The sequence below is a fragment of the Notamacropus eugenii genome, chromosome 6 (assembly GCF_028372415.1).
Source record: "Notamacropus eugenii isolate mMacEug1 chromosome 6, mMacEug1.pri_v2, whole genome shotgun sequence".
Classification (NCBI taxonomy): Eukaryota; Metazoa; Chordata; class Mammalia; order Diprotodontia; family Macropodidae; genus Notamacropus; species Notamacropus eugenii.
In genome coordinates, this window is record NC_092877.1 from 70,697,807 (window position 1) to 70,718,268 (window position 20,462).

The 20,462-nt window shown below is 40.1% G+C and overlaps 1 protein-coding gene across 11 annotated transcripts in view; it reads right to left on the reverse strand.

Annotated features, from left to right (window-relative positions):
- LCORL (ligand dependent nuclear receptor corepressor like) overlaps positions 1 to 9,926 on the reverse strand; it is a 164,193-nt gene extending 154,267 nt beyond the window's left edge. For 3 of the 11 annotated variants that reach the window (XM_072620351.1, XM_072620348.1, XM_072620349.1), the window contains exon 1: positions 9,674 to 9,821. In XM_072620351.1, the coding sequence (XP_072476452.1) occupies positions 9,674 to 9,821 (148 nt within the window). Of the gene's footprint in view, positions 1 to 3,255; positions 3,457 to 8,577; positions 9,051 to 9,673 lie in introns of those variants that run through there. The other 8 variants (XM_072620355.1, XM_072620359.1, XM_072620358.1 and 5 more) reach the window with 6 other exon arrangements.
- Between the last annotated feature and the right edge of the window lie 10,536 nt (positions 9,927 to 20,462).

Below are 20,462 nucleotides of genomic sequence, written 5' to 3' on the forward strand. Positions count from 1 at the left end.
TTTTTCTCATCTATTTTTACATCAAATGGAGTACCTTGAACATAGTAAGCACAAAGGTAGTCAGTTCTCTTGGTAATCTCTGTAAGATATGGGAAAGGAGAAAAGGAACGCTTAGGAGAGATAAGCAACTTGGAGGCAGACAAGGAATAAGGTTTTAAGAACTGACCAGTAGTTGGAGAACAGCTTAAAGACTCTAGAAAGAGCCCATAACCAAACCTGATATGCGACTGAAAATAGGGCAGCTGTAACCTTCTGAAATTACCAGAATAATTTAAAACCATAATTTTAAAATATTGAAACCTTGTAAAGATATTAGAGCACAAAGATGTGCAACTTTAAATCTAGTATATTTGAAACAATATATCCATGCAGCATTTTCAGAAAATATTTCACAAAAGCTCCTTTTTTGGGGGGGTCAATACTGAATTACTTAGTAACAAAAGGAATACTTTGTGGTCATTTTAAAACTGGCTAAGAGTGTGTAAACAAGCAAACACACACATACCTACATATATATATATTTTACTATATAAAAGCTACATAAAAATCAGTAAGCATACTTAACTAAGCATTCATCCCAAAGATATTTAAGGATGAAACTTGAAAGGGAACAATAGACAAAAAATGGAAGATTTAAAAGATTTTAAATTACAGATCATTATCAAAGATGGTAGAGCTACACATCTGAACTCTAATATTTGTCAAAATAGCTCTAAAAAAGAGTGGGAACAACAGCTAGATTATATCATGTATACACAATAGCAAATACATGGGGGGGGCCAGTTCTGAAGGTGACATTATTTTAGGGAAGGGCACTGAGAAACTATCAATCCTCAAAAACAGAGAAGATAGCACAGAAAATATCTTTGGCTCTTTATTACCAGCAAAAGATTACCAAGGCAATATCAATAATTACCAACTCAAACGCTTCCAATTCTACAAGATTTAAGAAAAATCTACACACTGAAGGAAGGCATACTTGAAGGCTGAAGAAGGGAGTTTCATAGAAGGTATTTTACAGCAGATCACATTTTTACAGTCAAACAATGAACTGAAAGAAGGAGAGAACAGGGCTGGCTATAAAAAACAAAAAAAGTATTTACACTGGTAGAGGAAAATGCTACTTTTAAGGTTCTTCTCAACAAGACATCTTCCATGTAAAATGTAACCTTTTTAAATAGCCTTCCTGATTAACATAAAGTGAGGTATAAAACAAGGATACAATATGCTTGCCAAGCGTGTCTGCCACAATCATGGAGGATATCTAACACTAAGTCCGAATGAAAAAGGTGGTTAAGTAAGCCATTCCAGATGCTCCTACTTGCAGAACACATGTTCATTGTATCAAGTTCAAGAACATCTCAATACCTAACTGAAATCAGTAATTACTTTAAAAAGTTCAGCCTAAGTATTCACAAACGAAAACAATTAATGAATGATGAATAACCTAGACTACCTTGGGTGAACATAGAAAAATTGTCCATTACTACATATTACCTTGGACAAGCAATGCAAATGGATAATGAGCTGGGCTCAGAATTCAAGTGGAGAGCAGGAATGACTGACTGCTGGAAATAGCAGTTTTTTAAATTGCTCCAATCTTGTCTCTGAAATCAGCTCACCTTTTTAAAACCAATACACCTCCAAGGATGTTGTATAGCTGTGAACTGTGACTATATTTGTTGAAGAAAAGAAGTTAAAGCTCACCCAAAGGCCAATGGAGAGTGCATGACAGGTATGAGAAAGCTGAAATTCATTACAAATGAAGAATTACACAGGAATAATAGTGTATAGAATGTTGAAGAAATATGCAAGAATAAGAAAAAAAAGACAGGCCAAACAACACAGAGGTATTATACTTCATTCATCTTCATCTAATCAAGATAATGAAAAAAAATCCCTAACCCATGTTGGGTGGCACCCCCAAAGGATTTATGGAAGAATATGGAAGAGCAGCAAAGGATGGAGAGACATGAATATCTTATAATCTAATCATCAAAGGGAGTGCTCAAATAAGGTCACAGATCCTTTGAAATACATACACAGAATACACAAGTACACACAAACCCAAACCAAGAACAGAAATTATAATAAAATTAATACTGTGGTAAATTATATATGGTGTAGTATATAACTGTATATTATAAATGGCATAATACTTGAAAGAAAATATTAATTTTTAGTTGAGTTTCAAAGGGTAGAAGTTGTTACTGAGAACTGGGAACTGGCAAAACGGCTTCATTAATTTAGAAAGGTCTATAAAAACATAAGAGGCAGAAAAAAAATATGAAAAAAAGTGCCATACATTTTGAGGTAACACACCAGGGAAGAAGGTCAGAGAAAGAATAAGTATAGTCTTGTAGAGTAGGGCCACCAAAAGAATGAAGTAAAGACAATACTAGAATTTTCACTCGTATAAAAAGGCACAACGTAGATACCTTAGGGTTTTAAGCTATGCAATAAAACTGGTTGCTGAGAATGACTATATAGGATTTAAAATAAACAAAAACCTAGAAAGTCAGCAAAGACATTTCAGGAAGCCATATGTGAGATTATCAGGATCAGAACAAAGGCTTCTGTAGAAGTGAGTAATAGCTGAATCTAAGAGGCATTGCTGAGGATGAATTGTTAATATACCAAGGGAATGAAGGAAGAAGAGGATAGCAAGAAATTTAAGTGACTACAGTTCAAGTGGGCTTGGGAGAGGAAAATGGGACAGGATGATTCCCAACTATGTTTCTGTTTTTAGCAGGGAAGGGAGATGGGGATGCGAGTGGGGGTGGGGGTGGGTAGAGAGGGGAATGTAAAATAAATCTCCAAGTATGGCCAAAGTATCTCAGATGATGCAAAATTCACAACTAATAATATTTCAATTCTCATTTTTTAAAAGTATTATTTGCCATCCATATACAAAAGCTGGCCCAACTAACCTATCAACTCTTGTTTTTCTAATGATAAGTGATAGGTTCATATTGACCACTTATACTTTGTTACTCTCTTGTGACTTATACTTTCATTGTGATGAATACAAATATAGCCACAGTACAGAAAAAAAAAATAAATGATCAGGGAACTGAAATGGTGTTATCTATACTGTACCCTAACCAATGGTTCTTAAATTTATGCCTCACAGCATTAAAAAAGGAGCACTATTTAAAAAAAAAAAAAAACACCACAACAATGCCAGGATGTTGCAATTAGGTGGGAATCACTACAGTAGAAGATCGAAAAGTTACATATCCAAAATCCACATACCTTTGCTGTTCCTCCCAGGATTGCACTGTGGCGGAAGAAGCGAAGGCCAGGGCTGGAAGTCAGACAAGTCAGAGGAACGTAGGGGGGCACAGGAACAGCCGCTTATCTCGTGCACAGCCAATCAGGGTGGGGTGCGCACGTGCGGCCAGCCAAGGAAAGTAGCGTGGGCAAGGAGGGGACGGCACCACGCAGAAATCAGGCTATGATATGTTCAGACCAGTCTGTAGCCCATATCTAACATCTGCAAAAATACAAAATTCGCACACTGCTTGGTCCCAAGGATGGCAGATTTTTGATCTTCTACTGTATAAAATGATCCAGAATACAGTATCTCAAAATTTGCATGCAAAAATTCCTCAGTATTATTCCCTCCTCCCCTCCCTTTAAAAAAAGAAATATATAAATACTGAGGCACAGAAAAAAAGACAAATGGGTCCTGCCTAAACCACCAAAAAACTTCTAACATAATTATGGATTTCAAATTACCTAATATAGGATATCTATGATACCTCAATTTACCTATCTATGATATGGGTACAATAATAGTGCCAGGACTTGCATTCAAGAAATAGAAAAGGAATCGAGAGCCACTTTTTATTAGAATTAACTTTTGAACAAAGAAACCTGGAATAGATACCACCCTCATCCCTATAAATTTCCAGTCTTCTTATGAGAGATTAGACTGCAGTTGGAGCAATCCCTACTATACCTCTAAAGCTTTTTTCCTAAAGGTCTCCTGCTTTTCATAGGAAAAGCTCTCTATACCCCTTGCCTCCACATCCTCACCTCCCATTCTCAACCCCAAATTCCAGTATCACTGCTCAACTGAAACTGTGCTCTTGAAGATTAATGACAATCTCTTATTTGCAAAAGTCAATGGCCTTTTTTTCTCAATCTTCATCCTTTCTGATCCTTCTGCATTTGACAAAGGTGACCTCCCCAACAACATCTCCCTCCCCTTTCTGAAATTTCTTTTCTTCCAAGAATTTCAAGGCATTATTTTCTTCTTGTTCTCTTTCTCCCTGACTTACCCTTCTCAGCCTCTTTTGCAAGGTCCTCATTTATGTCCCATCCCCTAAGCATGGCTCTTCCAGGTCCTCTTCTCTTTCCTTGCTACATTCTTTGTCAATGACCTCATCAAGTACCATAGATTCAAAATCATCTCTTTACAGATGAGTCCCAGACCCACATATCCAGCCCTTATCTTGCACCTGAGCTTCATCACCTATATGCACTTACAGGCACCCCAAACCCAACATGTCTAAAACAGACACCAAACTTTCCCCTCAAATGCATTCTCTTTCCTAATTTCCCTATTTTGGTGGTAGTCATCCAACTTTTCTGTGAATCAATAGTTTGTAATGTTACAGTAGTCCTCCTCATCCCATATATCCCTCACACACAACTCCCTTTTCTCCACTCATGTGATCATAACTCTAGTCCAGAGTCTCATTATCTCTTGCCTGGATAATCAAAATGGCCTCCTAATTGGTCTCCATGCTTCCATGCTTTACTTTCTTCAACCCATCTTCCACATGGTTGACAAAATATGCACATTCATATGTCTTTCCACATTATTTCCCTTGCTCAAAAAGCTTCAGTGGATTCCTTCTGTCTCTAGGATAAAATACAAGCTCCTGTTTGGCATTTAAAGCTCTTTAAAATCTAAATCTAACCTACCTTTGCAGACCAATTTCATACTACTTGTTCCCTGTCTCTTGGAATTTCTAGATCCCTTCATGGATCAGTTCAAAAGACACTTCCTACAAGAATTCTTCTCCATTTTGAAATTACTTTTCATATAGTTTGTGTTTACTTATCTTTGTAAATGTTGTTTTCTCCTAATAGAATATAAGCTCCAGGAAGACAGGAACTGTTTTTTTCTCCTGTATGTGTATTCCCAGCACCTGGCACATAGTAAGCATTAATACTTGTATTGAATTGAATCTGGATAGAAAAAGTAAGAGGATTGGTTGGAAGAGAGAAGTCAGTTAGCATAATCTAGGCACTTATACACTTGAATCAATACAATTCTAAAGTAATCTGGATATAAGGTTCCACTACAACTACCCTACAAGGACATCAGAAGAAGAGAATACTGAACTCATTCTCATACCTCTGCCCTGATAAACTCATAATTCAATGAATGGCCACTTTACAAACAGAGGCAGTAGTGAATAGCTCTGGAAGTGAAAAAGTTCATGGGAAGAGTAGGCTAGAATGATAAGAAAACACAAAGATTAACAATAGGAGATTGAGAGTGGTTCATATCTGGTACTGTTTTTTTTAATGTATGTAACTACTTTTCTTTGTAGTTAGTATTATAACAGGTTGAACTAAGGATGATTTCTAAGGTTCAACTCTTAAAATTCTACTATCCTATAAAAAAGTCCACTCAATTATCTAAGACATAGATTATTTGATCTCTTGTTTCCTCCCCTCTTCTTGGGGGTATTTTCTTTTATTTATTTACACCTCCAGGGTAGCCAAGGAAAAAAAAAAAAGAAAAAAGCTCAAATGAATCAGTCAATTTGATGCCCATTTGTACCTATCATAAAAGGATAGATGTGAGAAGAAATTGAAACTATGAGCTAAAATTAGGCTGGGGACTTATCAATTTTATATCATCCATTGGCTGTTAAAAGTTGACTGTTATATATGCCTTGTGCAAGTCATAACTGAGGATTCAGTCTTCTCTTCTATATACTATCTATGCTGCCTACATTATAAAATTACTATGAAGACTAAATGAGATATTGGCTGTGAAAGCACTTTCCAAAGGGGAAAAAATGTTACACAGATCAGTGTAGTTAAAGGAATGCTAGATGTGGAAGCAGAAGATCTAGGTTCAAATCTCAGTTCTGTTTTTTATTATCTATGTGACCATAGGCAAGTTACTTCCCACTCTGGATCTAAATCTGTACAGCTTGAGAATGAGGGGGTCAGGTTAGATTACACGATCTTCTAGTTCCTTTTCAGTTCTAAATCCTATTATTTCATGAAATGCAAAGTATGACCATTTACAGACTTAAAAAGAGAAGTAGAGCACCTTGAGTTAGTTAGCATTTACTTTAGATTGGACTTTCTTCTATTTTCAGTTTTCAGAGCTGAAACAAAGAACAACTAGAATGAGTTCCTCAAGAACAAGGAACTGTCTTGCTTTTCTGTATCTTCAACCCTCCTCCCCCTTTTAGAGTTGGTACACTAATGAACACACAGTTGACATTCAATTAAGTGTTTGTTGAAAAGAAGAATGTACACAAGTGACTGAACAGTGGAGGCAAAATACAGAGGGAAAAACTGAAATTACATCATCTCCCTAGTTCTTAGAGTTATAACGTACTACAGAGGGAGACAAGGCCTTAGATTGCAAAAGGGAAACCAAAAAGGTGGCACAGATTAGTGACAATTCTAATATAATAGTAAACTAACAGCTATTCCACCACAACTTCTGGAAGTTAAAAATCTTTCTTCCTTTCCAAGTTCAAGATAAACTGCTTAATTGTCTCAGATAATTATGAAATGTTATGATCACCAAATTAAACCTATAATAAAATAAGCTTATTCCCCTACTCACTTCTTCAACTAGAGAACATTATAACAGTTATGAAAGAATGAGTCAAATTATTTCATTGAGTTAAAGCCAAGGACAGATTCAGAAACTCAGCAATAATTTGCATTCACTGACAGAAATATTGTTCAGCATCCCTGCACTTCTTTACAAAACAGCCTTTTTAGATTATCTTCAAAGTCCAAGAAGAGTAAGGTTTTGCAAAACAGCTTGAAACAAGGCACTAACTATTCAATAATGGGGGGTAAGATGGCTTTCATTTGGTAAATGAATTAAGAATATAATTAAACACTTCAATAATGAGAGAAAACTAAATATAATTATATTGTGCTACATTCAGTCCCAATATATATTAATGGATTTAGGTATTGTCATATATAATATAGCTAAATAACACAATGCATACATCACATTTTAAAATATACTCTTTTTTTTAAGTGTAGGCTGGCCTGACTAGGTGTTAAAACTTTTGTGTTTGAAATAGTTTCCAAATAATAATAATAATAGCCAACGTTGATATAGTACTTACTGTGTGCCAGGCACTGTGCTAAGCACTTTACAATTATTATCTCATTCTATCCTCACAACAAGCCTGGGAGGTAGATGCTATTATCACCCCCATTTTACAGATGAGGAAACTGAGGCAAACAGAGGTTAAGTGACTTGTCTGAGGTCACACAGGTAGGACATGTCTGAGACCTTACTCAAACTCAGCTCTTCCTGATTCCAGGTCCCTTATTCTCCCCCAAATTTACATTCATAGAGTCCACCTACCCTCTGCTAAAAGATAGTATAAAAAAGGCAATATCAGCTAAAATTTTTTCAACAAGTTTTAATTCTATTTGAACACCCGATAATGTAGAGCAAAAAGTTGTTTCACTGATCAATCACAAATGGTTTTGTTTTTAAATGTTCTTAAAGTCTAACGATTTTGAAAAAGGGGGGCAAAGCTGGTGGCATGTCAGAGTTTTCCAAGGACACATCTTCCCACATCGTTGCACTTAATAAAGGAGAGGAATGGAAAAACTAAACATCCTTCCCTCCTTTTTTTTTTTTTGGTCGTTAAAACCACTGCAATATGCCTTGTTCAAAAAGTACAGTGACACGGAATACAACCCCGCTAGAATTGAAACTGCTTCAGTTAGAATCAGAATTAACCATTTTAACAGTCTTTAGCTGAAAGTCAACATAGACTTTCCCAACTGAATAATTTCAATTTACAATTATATAAATGCACCCATACTGTATTCGAGAAGCAGAACAAACTTTCTGCCATCCTCCCATTAGCATTTCTTTGATAACTAAAATATTAAAACGATCACATTTGACGCTTGACCAAACCCTACCATCTGCCAACTTTTCAGCTTTTGGACACCCGGGTAACTCGAGGTACCCCGTAAATGCAGCAATGTATCCAACTCTACAAATGCTACATCTGTCAAAGTCTCCCGATTAGAAACATCTCCCCGAGTCTGGTTCCCCGCATCGCTGGGGTCCGCTCACACCACGCACACACCATCTCGCTCCTGAAAATGAGGTAGGTTTTCTCTCCCAGAGGCTCAGACAAATAACCGGGGTGAGGAAGAGGGCACGAGAACAGGCGGAAACAAGCAGAAGACTTGTTTTTCGGATTATGGTCCACAGCACAGCAAGCCAGACTAGACAATAGCACCTCTCCCCGCCCAGCCCCTGACCCCCTCCCCGCCCCTCACCAAATCATCCATTCTCTTGCCCTAGCCTCAGAAACCAACCTGCTCAACTCCGAACGCGCCTCACCGCCGAGCAGGGGCTCTCGGCAAGGTGGGCAGGCTCTCCCTCTCCGGAGGGGCTGGGCCCCCCGAGACGCCAAAGTTGGAGGGGAACCCGCACACAGGGTGAGCACGAGAAGGAAAAGGTGGGGCTCTGGGGGGGTGGGGAGGGGAATGAATTAGGGGAGCCGGGGTGGGGGGAGTAGTATGTGGAGACCGTCACATGACACCAAAGGAGACCAGAGCCGTTGGGGCGTCCGCAGGGGAAAGGGGGGGTGCTGTTGTCATAGCAACACCCCCCCTCCCCATCCGTCCAGACTTCCAAAGAGGGAGGAAGAACTTCAAATCCCAACCGTCAGCGCACGAGAGGCTCCTTCTTAAAGAGGTACACACACACACACACACACACACACACACACACACACACACACACACACACACACGCACACACACGCACACACACACACACGCTCAAGTCCACCCCCCCCCCCCCCCCAGCGCCGGGATCCCGGGGAGGGAGGAGGCCGGAGCTCTCCGTCACCCCCCCCCACTTTCTTCTCCTTGACATTCGCTGCCTTCCGCGCCCCATCCCCGCAAGCGCCCCGAGGAGCTTCCTTCCCCCCCCCCCCCGCTTCTTCCTTGAACTCAGCCGAGTCCTCCGGGCCGGCCCTGCGCACCCCGCCCGGGGCCCCCCTGGCGTACCCCGATCTCCCAGCCCGGACTTTCCTCCGGGCCCTCCCTCTCGCACGGCCGGGAGCCGCTGCCTCCGCTGACAGGAGGAGGAGCACCAGCCAGAAGCGGAGTTTCGCCGGGGGAACGATCCCCTCACTTGTGAAGGGGGGCAAGGAAGGGAGAAGGGGGGGTAGTTCCGAACTAACAGCCCCCCGGAGACAGCGAGGAGGGAAAGGCAACGACTGCGGACGGAGACCGCCCCGCCGGGCCCCCCAGACAAAAGGAAGCCCGGGAGCCGCCGCCTCCCCTCTCCCCCATTGAACTGACCCGAAACGAGGGAGATAGCAACTCCAAACCCTCTCGGCTCCAACTCCTCGAGGCAGCCGCCGCGCGGAGACCGGGGGAAGCCGGCCTGTGTCTCTCTTACCTACACAGTGCATGAGGCGGTGGCGCCAAGAATCGAGTTCCCGCCGGAATCCTCTCCTCTCCGCCGCGCACCGAGGGCTCCGGCACTGAGCGGCGGCGGCAGCGGCGGCGGCGGCAGCAGCGGCCATTCTCCCTCTTCCCTTGTCCATCTGCGTCCCGCGTCACGCGCCCTCATTTACATACGGGCGGCGCGGGCACGAGGCGGGGGCGCGAGCCCTCGGCGCGAGCCCGGAGCGCGCGCCCCTCTCCCCTGCTCCCCCCTCGCCGCCGAGGGGGAGGGGGGAGAAGTGGTTGGGAGGAGGGTTGATTGACACGTGTCACTACCTTTCCTCCCCCCACCATTCTCCATGGGAGGAGAGCCGGAGGCGGGGACAGAGGGAGGAGGAAAGTAATTGCTCTACAGACCCCACCCCCTCCCGTCCCCGGGAGTTAACCGAGCTCTCGACTCCGGCTGAGGAGAGCCCCCGCTCCCCCCGCCCCCTCTAGGAACCGTCGTGCTAATGAAGTGGATGCACGAAGCCTTCTCCCATTCCGACCCCTTGGAGACTTCACTTCCCAGTCTCCCGTGCGCCTGAGGCGCAGCGAGCCGCTCCGCACTCGGGCTCACTGCATGCTGGACCCTGTAGTCTGCGGGGGGGGTAGGAGGGGGCACACCCCCGGGCCACCTTGGCGTAGTCGCCGTGGAGCAGCTCGTCGCGGCTCCTCGGCCTCTTCCTCCTCCGCTCGTGGAGCCGGGGTCTTGTTGAACCGGTCTATTGGGGGCTTAGCGACCGAGCCGCTTCTCGGGCGGCCGTGTAGGGCTTGGCCGAAGCCGCCCCGGGGCGCCCCCACGAGCGGGACGGGGCGGCCCCACGAGCGGGACGGGGCGCTTCCCGCTTTGTTTTTAAGTGGCGGGTACGGTCCGGGCTGTCATCGAGCCCCGAGCGCCCGTCGGGCGGGAAGAGCGGGACGGTGCAGCTGTGGTTAAAGGGGCGCCCCCCCCAAGATTCTACTGGCGGTGATCCTTGAAGACCTGGCATGATGTCTGAAAATGCGCGTGGATTTTCAAGAAGAGGTTGTGGGCTGGGACCCTTGGCAGAGGGTAGCTAGGGAAGTCTGTAGTTCCAAAAAAGGTGACTGGAACTCAGCGCAGAACCTTCGGGGTGAAACTTGTGGTTACTAACCTCAGTTACGTTCTTTGAAGCTAAGTAATTTAGAGAAAAGATCTCAGGGTAACCCCAGATTTACCGCCCAGCCCCTTGAGAGTCTTCCTAGAGCTAGGCAAAGGCAGACATTTGACCTTGGCCAGGTACAAAAGGTGAGGAGCCTAGACAAGCCTGTGCCAGCCGGCCGTGCGTCTGCCTTCCTGCCACCCATGTGTCCCATGTGCCATGGCGCAGAGTGCCAGCTGCGAGCTGGCAGTACCCGAAGTTTTATTTCCAAGTTTGGGGAGAATACCGCTTGTCCCACGTCGTAAAGCCACAGCTGAATTTGGAAGCAGGCCTTGGGTTCAAGTGCTGGCATTCCCACGTGGTAGCAGTGGAATGCCCTCGTCCAGGTACATTAGCTGTAAGCCTCATTTTCTTGGTCTCTACTTTCCCTGCTTACCTCACAGTTGTTGTGAGGAAACCACTTTATCAATTGTAGGTCACTATGTAAATGTGAACTGTTACTTCCTCAGAATCCTGTGAGTTGTGAATATTATACTGTCATTTTTGACAATTTATTTTGTAGATTATCCATGCTCTTTCCTTCTATCTACAATGATTTATTGTTCATTAGCAATTCAGAAGGAAATACATGGGAATCCAATTTAAAACAATCTTTTAGTAGAAAGTCTCAGATGTTTTTGAGACAAGTGACATGACAGGTGAAACAACTGACTGGTATTTTTAAAATTCTGAATTTCAGTTATCCGATGGATAACTTGTCATTGGAACTGATCATCAAGAGTTGGAGCATTCCCAACAGCTTTTGGGATCTATCCAAAAAAAGCTGGGAGAAGAAAAAGACTCAATGGAGAACAGTCAAGTACACAACTTTCCTGTTAAGGCAGAGAGCACTATCATCCTCCCACTCATCCAGGCTCAAAACCCTAGTCTTCTTTTCAGTGTCAGACTTGCACAGATGACACATATCCAATCTGTCATCAAATCTTTTGTGTTTCTACCTTTACCTCTCTTGAATATGTTTCCTTCTCTCCACTCACAGGCCTTCATCACCTCTTACCTGGGCCCACTGCAGTAGCTGTCTAATTGGTACACTCGTCCTATTCCGGTCTGTGCTCCACTCAGCTGCCAAAATGATTTTTCCGAAAGCGCAAGTATGATCCTGTCATCAAACACACATACATTCACTCAGTCAACTTTGGTAGCTCCCAGATGCTTCCAGGATCAAACCTGGAGTCCTCTGGCCCTTAAAGCCTTTCACAGCATGACCCCTTCTTACCCCTTTTCTCTCCTAACACTGATTTCTATGCCATGCATTCTCTAATCTGGCTACCTTAGCCTGTTTGCCATTTCTTGAATACACACTTCCATTACTGACTCCATTTCTTTGCACTCTCTGTCCCCCATGCCCAGGATGTTCTCCCTCTTTGCCTCTGTCTTTTAAGGATCCCTGATTTCTAAGACTCAGTTTAAACCCCACTTTCTGCAGGAAGCCTTTGCCAGTCCCTTCACCCAACCATCCCTTCCCCAGATGTTGTTTTTACTCTTTCTGTGTCTTTTGAGTGTTCATCCATGTCACTTAAACTATCTCTACCTTTTCAGAGCAAAAATCGTCTCTTGCTATTATTGTTAATAATAAAAATATTTAAATAATGTCTTAAAATTTGTAAAGTGCTTTACATATGCAGTGTCCCTAAAGTCTTAGAGCTGTTTTAAGTTTTAATACCTTAAATTTATTTTCAACTTTAATAGCTTAAAACCATTGAAAAACTTTTGGGGACACTTCGTATTATCTCACATTTTTCTTCTCATAATCACCTTGTAAAATAGATAGTTTTTCCCCCCAGTCTGGACCTGTGATTTCATCCTTGTAGAACATCTTTCCTAAGGAAATTCCTTCTCCCATCAAAGATCTACAGATATCCTACAGTTCAGTCTTAGATTTTCCTGGGGCCCTGAGAGATCAAGGTCTTGACTTGAATGAACAAGGTTACACAACTAGTATGTGTCATTGCAGGGACTGGCACCCAGGTGACCTGAGCCTGAGGTTAGCCTTCTGTCTCAACCATGCTGCCTCTCATGATTGTACATAAGGAAACTGAAGCTTGTAAAGGTGAAGAGGCTTGCCTTTGGACATGTAATAAAAAGAATACTAGACTTGGGATCAGAAGATTTGGTTTCAAACCCTGGCTCCAGTTCATATTGACTGTGTGACACTTGACAAGACATGTAAAGTTTATGTTTTGGGTTCCTCGTGTCTAAAATGGGGGTAATAATACCTGCCCAGGCTATCACAAATGTAATGAGCCTCAAATGAGATAACTAGAGTCAAGAGCCTTCTGTAGCACCGTGTAAAAGTCAGCTATTATCAGAAGTGTAGGCAGGCAGACCACCATGAAGATAATTGCTTCTTGCCCTACCCCTACAGTATCTATTGAAGAAGATAAAGAATTGATATTTTTGATAAGAAATTCCAAACCAAGCCAACATCTAGTTTGATATTTATTGATTTCAGTGGAAAGGTGAGCTCAGGAGAAGATAATGAAAAATGTGTGGAAAAATGTGGTGTATGATTAAGAAATGAAAAAAGCTAAGGAATTGGAAAAGATGGCCTCCAGGGCCCTTTCAGCTCTTAATCTAAGATCCTGTAAACCTTCACTCGTGGACTTGGAGCGCAATATGGAAAATGAAAAAGACCATAGCTAGGCTTCAGGATAGATTGTGTCAAACTCAAATAGATACAAATCCCTGTGAACATATATTGACTTAGGAAACCACAAATTAGCATTATCTATGTTGTACTATAGGTTTATTTATTGGTTAGACATTTCCCAGTTACATTTTAATCTGGTTTGTGAAGAATTGGCCCTAGAGTTATGAGTGATATTTGTAGGGTAGTAGTTAGAGTTCTGGACTTGTAGTCAGAAAGACTTGAGTTCCAATTCTGCCTCAGACATTTATTGGCAGTGGGATCCTGGGCAAGTCATATAACCTTTCTCACTCAGTTTCCTCATCTGTAGAATGGGAATAATAATAGCAACTACTTCACAGGGTTGCTATGAGGATCAAATGAGGTAACATAAGTGAACCACTGTGCAAACCTTGAAGTGCTACACAGATATTATTACTTCTCAGGAAAGAAATAGAACACTGATGATATCACAGAGTAACAAGTCACTCCTGTCTTCATTTTCTAATCTTTGTTACCAAGGAGGTCTTGCTGGGCAATTGCAATGATAATAGCCAGCATTTATAGAGCTCCTTATAGTTTTCCAAAGCACTTTATAAATGTCATGCTATGTTTACAGTAGCCCTGGAAGTAGGTGCTATTATTATTATCTACATTTTACCAATGGGTAAACTGAGGTAGGAAGAGGTTAATTGGTCCCAAATCATATAGCTCTGAAATGTGTGAATGGAAATTTGAGAAAGCCTGAAGATGGGTTTAAATTGAACTCAGGTCTCATCCACTTCATCATCTTTTTGCCTAGGGGAGGATAGAACAATATATTCAGACATGAGGGTGGCATAAAAGTGAAAGAGGTGGGTAAGAATAAAAAGGAGTAGTAAAATATAGCCCACTATAGCCTTGTTTATTAATTGATTTTTAACGATTGTATATTTGTACTTTGAGCAATTTGAGAAGGGATACAAGTATTAAAAAAAAATGCAACAGTTGGATAAATTTCTGATTCCATATTAGAAAAACCAACGAGCATAGGAAAAACATGACGTGTTGCAGGATTTTTAAGGTCACAAAGCCAGGATGGAAGGCATACTTTGACTTTGTATTCAAGCAAAGTGCTAGTAGGATGGCAAAATAGCCATTTATATTCTGAATTATCAATGTTACACACAAATAACATGCATTTTCTGACCTAATCAAGCAAAACTCCTTTCTATACAGTACAGATTTGCAACTATAACATTATTATAAGAAGGTTTAATTCATCATGAAAGGCTTTGCAGTGCAGAAAATTACTATTGTTTGGTAAACTTTAATAGATGATTAAAACTATATATCGTGCTTCAAGGTATTTGCTTTATCTCTGAACTATAGCTGTTCTGCACTAATAAAAGAGATCTAAAATAGAGGGGAATTTGATTACTCAATCGTTTTTTGGTGAGGGAACACAGTTTCTGTCTAGAATATTTCTAATCAGCCATATAATCTATATTATGGTAAGTCATTGTGCAAGCACCTTGCCAAAGTTTCCTTAGCATTTTTTAGTGGAATTTAGACTCCATATCATATCAGATATATAATTTAATGCATTTGCACTTTCATACTGCAGTTAAGCAATTTAGAAACTCCTATCTAATTTGGTCTTCTTTATATGGTTACACTGTATGCCATAAAATGGTGTTTTTATGTTTGCCAGGAAGTATATGGAAAAGCATTGAAGAAAATCTGTTTAGAATAACAAAATTTCACATATTTGGAAGCAAGATTAAAAAAAAATGAGTTGTAATCATGATGCAATTTGGCTGTCAAGACATGACGTCAATTAATTTTTATATCTTCTTTTCTAAGCTTGACTCTAGTGCACCCTGTGGCATTTAATATTTTTTTATTTATAGTTATCTGTCCTGGTTTGGTGCCTGCATCAGAGGGACATCTCAGCAATTTTTCCTCTTGCCCTTCACTTAATTTAAGTTACCTTATTTAGGATAAAATGTGTTTATCTACATTCAAGTGGTGACTTGCATTTTTTTAAAATTTTATAGTTAAAAATGATTCATTTTTAAAATTTATTTAGAAAGATCTAGTTCATAGTTTATTCCCTACCGCTCTGTCAGTATCACTCAAATTCAGGTAGGCACATTAATTAGTTTAAAAAACAAACAAAAAAACCCAAACTCACTAGTCCACAAAATCTTAAATACTTTGCTATTTAGTACCATTCTCCATTTCTGTTTTCTTTTAGAACCTTGCAAAAGATAAATAGAACATGACTTGTCACTGGCCTCTTTGTGTCCACATGAAATCATTCTTTAAGCCAGAAATAGTATTATCACCTTCATTTTCTGTTTCTACCCAATTCAAAATTTATTTTATCTTCAGTGAAGATGATGTGATCCCATTTAATCCAAACTGAATGGTTCATTCTCAGTCAAGTTGAAAAATGTTGACTATACTACTTCCTTATCTTCTAAGTCTATCAAAATGAGATTATTACAATTTCTTTTTGCTTGTAAACTTATTTTTAACCTAACCTTTCCATTCATGAAAGACCTGCCAACTTTCGTTCATATATTTTTTCTAGATACTAAGTTAGTAGTTTTTAGGATAGTCTTAGAATATCGATTCCATATTTCTTTCTATACCTTCTGAAAAACCAGCCACACATATAGTGCTTCGTTATCTGCTACATCTATCGAAGATTAGTTTTTTCTTTGTATATTTGTTTTAAGTAACTATTTCTTTTTTTTAGGTGTTATTATTATCCCCATTTTATTTATTTATTTTTTTCACCCTTATTGAGTACGTACTGTCTTTTTATAACAGGATTCATAATTTTAATACTACAGGGTACACTACTAAGGAAATTTCCTTTATCAATGCAAATCAACACAAACCTTTCAGATTATATAGTCTTAGAGGCACTTAGAGTTAAGGGTCTTCCCCAGTGTCACACAACCAGTCCACAACATGTCAGAGACTAGACTTGAAATGAGGAATTGCTGATGCTGAAGCCAGCTCTTTAGTAGGTAGGTAGCCTAGCCAATACTATATTTTGGTCACTCCAATCTTTTTATTGTTATTATTATCATTATTTTATTTGTTTTCAGTGTTCTACAATCACTTCCATATAACTTAGATTTTTTTCCCCTCCCACCTCCTCCTTTCCCCTTAATCCCCTCTCCCTCCCTAAGACAGTATACAATTTTTTATAGGATCTACACATACACTCCTATTAAATGTATTTTCACCTTAGTCATGTTGCATAGAAGAATTAAAATGAATGGGAGAAATCATAAAACAAACCAAAATGTAATACAAAAGAAAGTGATCTGCTACGTTCTGTGATCGAATTCCATAGTTTTGTCTCTGGATGTGGAAGGCATTTGGCCTTAAGAGACCACTGGAAATTTTTTAAGTCCTTACATTGCAATGAAGTTCTGAGTCTACCAGAAAAAATCCTTGCACACTGGTTGTTGCTGTGTACAAAGTTCTACTGGTTCTGCTCCTTTCACTCAGCATCAGTTCATGTAAGTTCTTCCAGGCCTCTCAGAAGTCTTCCTGTTCATCATTTCTTATAGCACAATAGTATTCCATTACATTCATATATCACAATTTATTCAGCCATTCCCCAGTTGATGGGCATACCTTGATTTCCAGTTTTTGGCCACTACAAAGAGTGCTATTATAAATATTTTTGTACATGTGGGACCCTTTCCCATTTTTGTGATTTCTTGGGGATACAGTCCTAGAAATGATATTGCTGGGTCAAAGGGTATGCATATTTTTGTAGCCCTTTGGGCATAGTTCCAAATTGCTGTCCAGAATGGTTGAATCAGCTCACAGCTCCACCAACAATGAATTAGTGTTCAAACTCTCCCACATCTTCTCCAATATTTATCATCTTCCTCTTCTTTCATGTTATTCAATCTGATAGGTATGATGTGGTGTCTCAGAGTTGTTTTGATTTGTATCTCTCTAATTAATAGTGATTTAGAGCATTTTTTTCAGATGACTATAGATAACTTTAATTTCTTCCTCTGAAAACTACCTCTTCATGTTCTTTGACCATTTATCAATTGGAGAATGACTTGTATTCTTGTACATTTGACTCAGTTCTCTATATATTTTAGAAATGAGGCCTTTATCACGGATACTAGTTGCAAAAATTCTTTCCCAGTTTTCTGCTTCCCTCCTAATCTTGGTTGCATTGGTTTTGGTTGTGCAAAAACTTTTCAGTTTAATGTAATCAAAATTATCCATTTTCCACTTCATAATGCTTTCTATTTCTTGTTTGGTGAAAAATTCTTCCCTTCTCCTTAAATCTGATAAATACACTATTCCTTGCTCTACTAATTTGTTTATAATATCAATCTTTGTACCTAGATCATGTACCCATTTGGACTTGATTCTTGTATACAGCGTCAGGCGTTGATCTATGCCTAGTTTCTGCCACACTGTTATCCAGTTTTCCCAGCAATTTTTGTTGAACAGTGAGTTCTTATCCCAGAAGCTGGGGTCCATGGCTTTATCAAACAGTAGACTGCTATATTCATTGTCTACTGTGTCTTGAGTACCTAACCTATTCCACTGGTCTACCCTTCTGTTTCTTAGCCAGTACCAAGTCGTTTTGGTAATTGCTGCTTTATAAACAATTTGAGATCTGGTAGAGCTAGGCTACCTTCCCTAGCATTTCTTATCATTAGTTCCCTTGATATTCTGGACCTTTTGTTCTTCTAGATGAATTTTGATATTATTTTTTCTAGCTCTAGATAGTAATTCTCTGGTAGTTTGATTGGTATGGCATTGAATAGGTAAATTAATATAGGTAGAATTGTCATTTTTATCATATTAGCTCATCCTACCCATGAGCAACTGATGTTTTTCCACTTACTTAGATCTGACTTTATTTGTGTGAAAAGTGTTTTGTAATTGTGTTCATATAGGCAGGTAGACTCTCAAATATTTTATAGTGTCTACCCTAGCTTTAAATGGAATTTCTCTTTCTATCTCTTGCTATTGGGCTTTGTTAGTAATATATAGAAATACAGAAGATTTGTGTGGGTTTATTTTGTAACCTGCAACTTTGCCAAAGTTGTTTATTATTTCAAGTAGTTTTTTACTTGAATCTCTGAGATTCTCTATCATCATATCATCTGCAAAGAGTGAAAACTTAGTTTCTTCTTTGCCTGTTCTAATTCCTTCATTTTCTTTTTCTTCTCTTATTGCTACAGCTAACATTTCTAGTACCATATTGAATAATAGTGGTGATAATGGACATCCTTGTTTCACCCCTGATCTTACTGGGAATGCATCTAGCCTATCTCCATCACATATAATGCTTGCTGAAGGTTTTAGGTAGATACTGTTTATTATTTTATGAAAAGTTCCCTTTATTCTTATGCTTTCCAGCGTTTTCAATAGGAAGGGATGTTGTATTTTGTCAAAAGCTTTTTCTGCATCTGTTGAGATAATCATGTGGTTTCTGCTAGTTTTGTTGTTGATATGATCAATAATGCTAATAGTTTTCCTAATATTGAACCAGTCTTGCATTCCTTGTATAAATCCTACCTGATTATAATGTATTATTCTCATGATAAGTTGCTGTATTCTTTTTGCTAAAATTATTGTAACTATTTCTAACAAGATGAAGAAGAACCAATTGTGCAGAAATTGTGGCATCTTTAATAGTGAAGAGGAATGCAGAGTAAATCTAAATTAGTCCTGTACAAAGTTGTATATGGCCACCTATTTGGTGTGGCTTGGTTAAAAAAAAAAGCCTGCCTTGCTTAAAAATATCTTCCTCATTGTCTTGTCATAGTGCCTTGTATTATTGCCATTTGAATAATTTCTTTTATCTCCAGAGGGAATAATATATTAAGCACTGTTTAAAAGGAGATTCACTTCAGTTCAGCTAAAAGTAGTAGTGGCCAGGGAATACAGGAAATGGAACTCAGAAGAGTGAATTTTGTTGGGGGTGGACTGAAGGTAAGAGAGAAAAATTTAGATCAGGGATGGTGAACCTGTGGCCTCAAGGTCACATGTAGCCCTCTGGGTCCTCAAGTGCAGTCCCTTTGACTGAATCCAAACTGAAACTTCCTTGAAGTTTGGATTCAAGGGGGCCACACTTGAGGACCCAGAAGGCTACATGTAGCCTCAAGGCCGCAGATACTCCACCCCTGATTTTAATCATGGGCAGGAGGAAGGCAGTGGAAACGTAAAGGAGGAGGTTGGAGAGGAAGAGATTTGTGGAAATTTGTAGATGAAGTTCCACTCTCATTGACAAGTGGGGTTAACAGAGTTAACAGTTGGGGGAAGGTTATTTTTCTAATGCTGTCAGTTCAAACCCCAATTCCAACCTCTATTCAATCACCAGTGATTAATAAGCCAGTATCATTTAACTAATAACATAGATTTGCCTCTACAAAGGACTGTTTAATGAGAAGACATAGAAAGAAAAAAAACCACGTGATCCAGTATAGTTGAAAACTAGGTAAGGGCCAGGTTATGAAGAGCTTTAAGTGCTAAACAAAGGGTCATGTTTGATCCTGGAAGAAATGGGAAGTCTCTGGACTTTATACAGTCAGGGAATGGGAGAAGTGGGGTGGCGGTGGAGGTGTCGAGGTGACAAGGTAATACCTGAGGGAAAAAACTCTCTGGCAGCTGAGTGGATGATAGAAGATAATGGGCAGAAACTTGAGGCAGGGAGACAAACCAATCAGAAACCCATTGCAGTTGTCAAAGTATGAGATGGACAGGGTGGAGAGAAAAGGGACATTTATGAAGAGATATTTTAAGTGGGAAACAGAGACTTGACAGCAGATTGCATGTGTGTGGTAAATTTAAGCCAGAAGTTGAGGATAACATCCAGGTTGAGAGCCTGCATGAGAGAGAAGATGATGGCACCCTCCAAAGTAATCGAAAAATTGGGATGAGGAGAGGATTTTGAACCTGAAAAC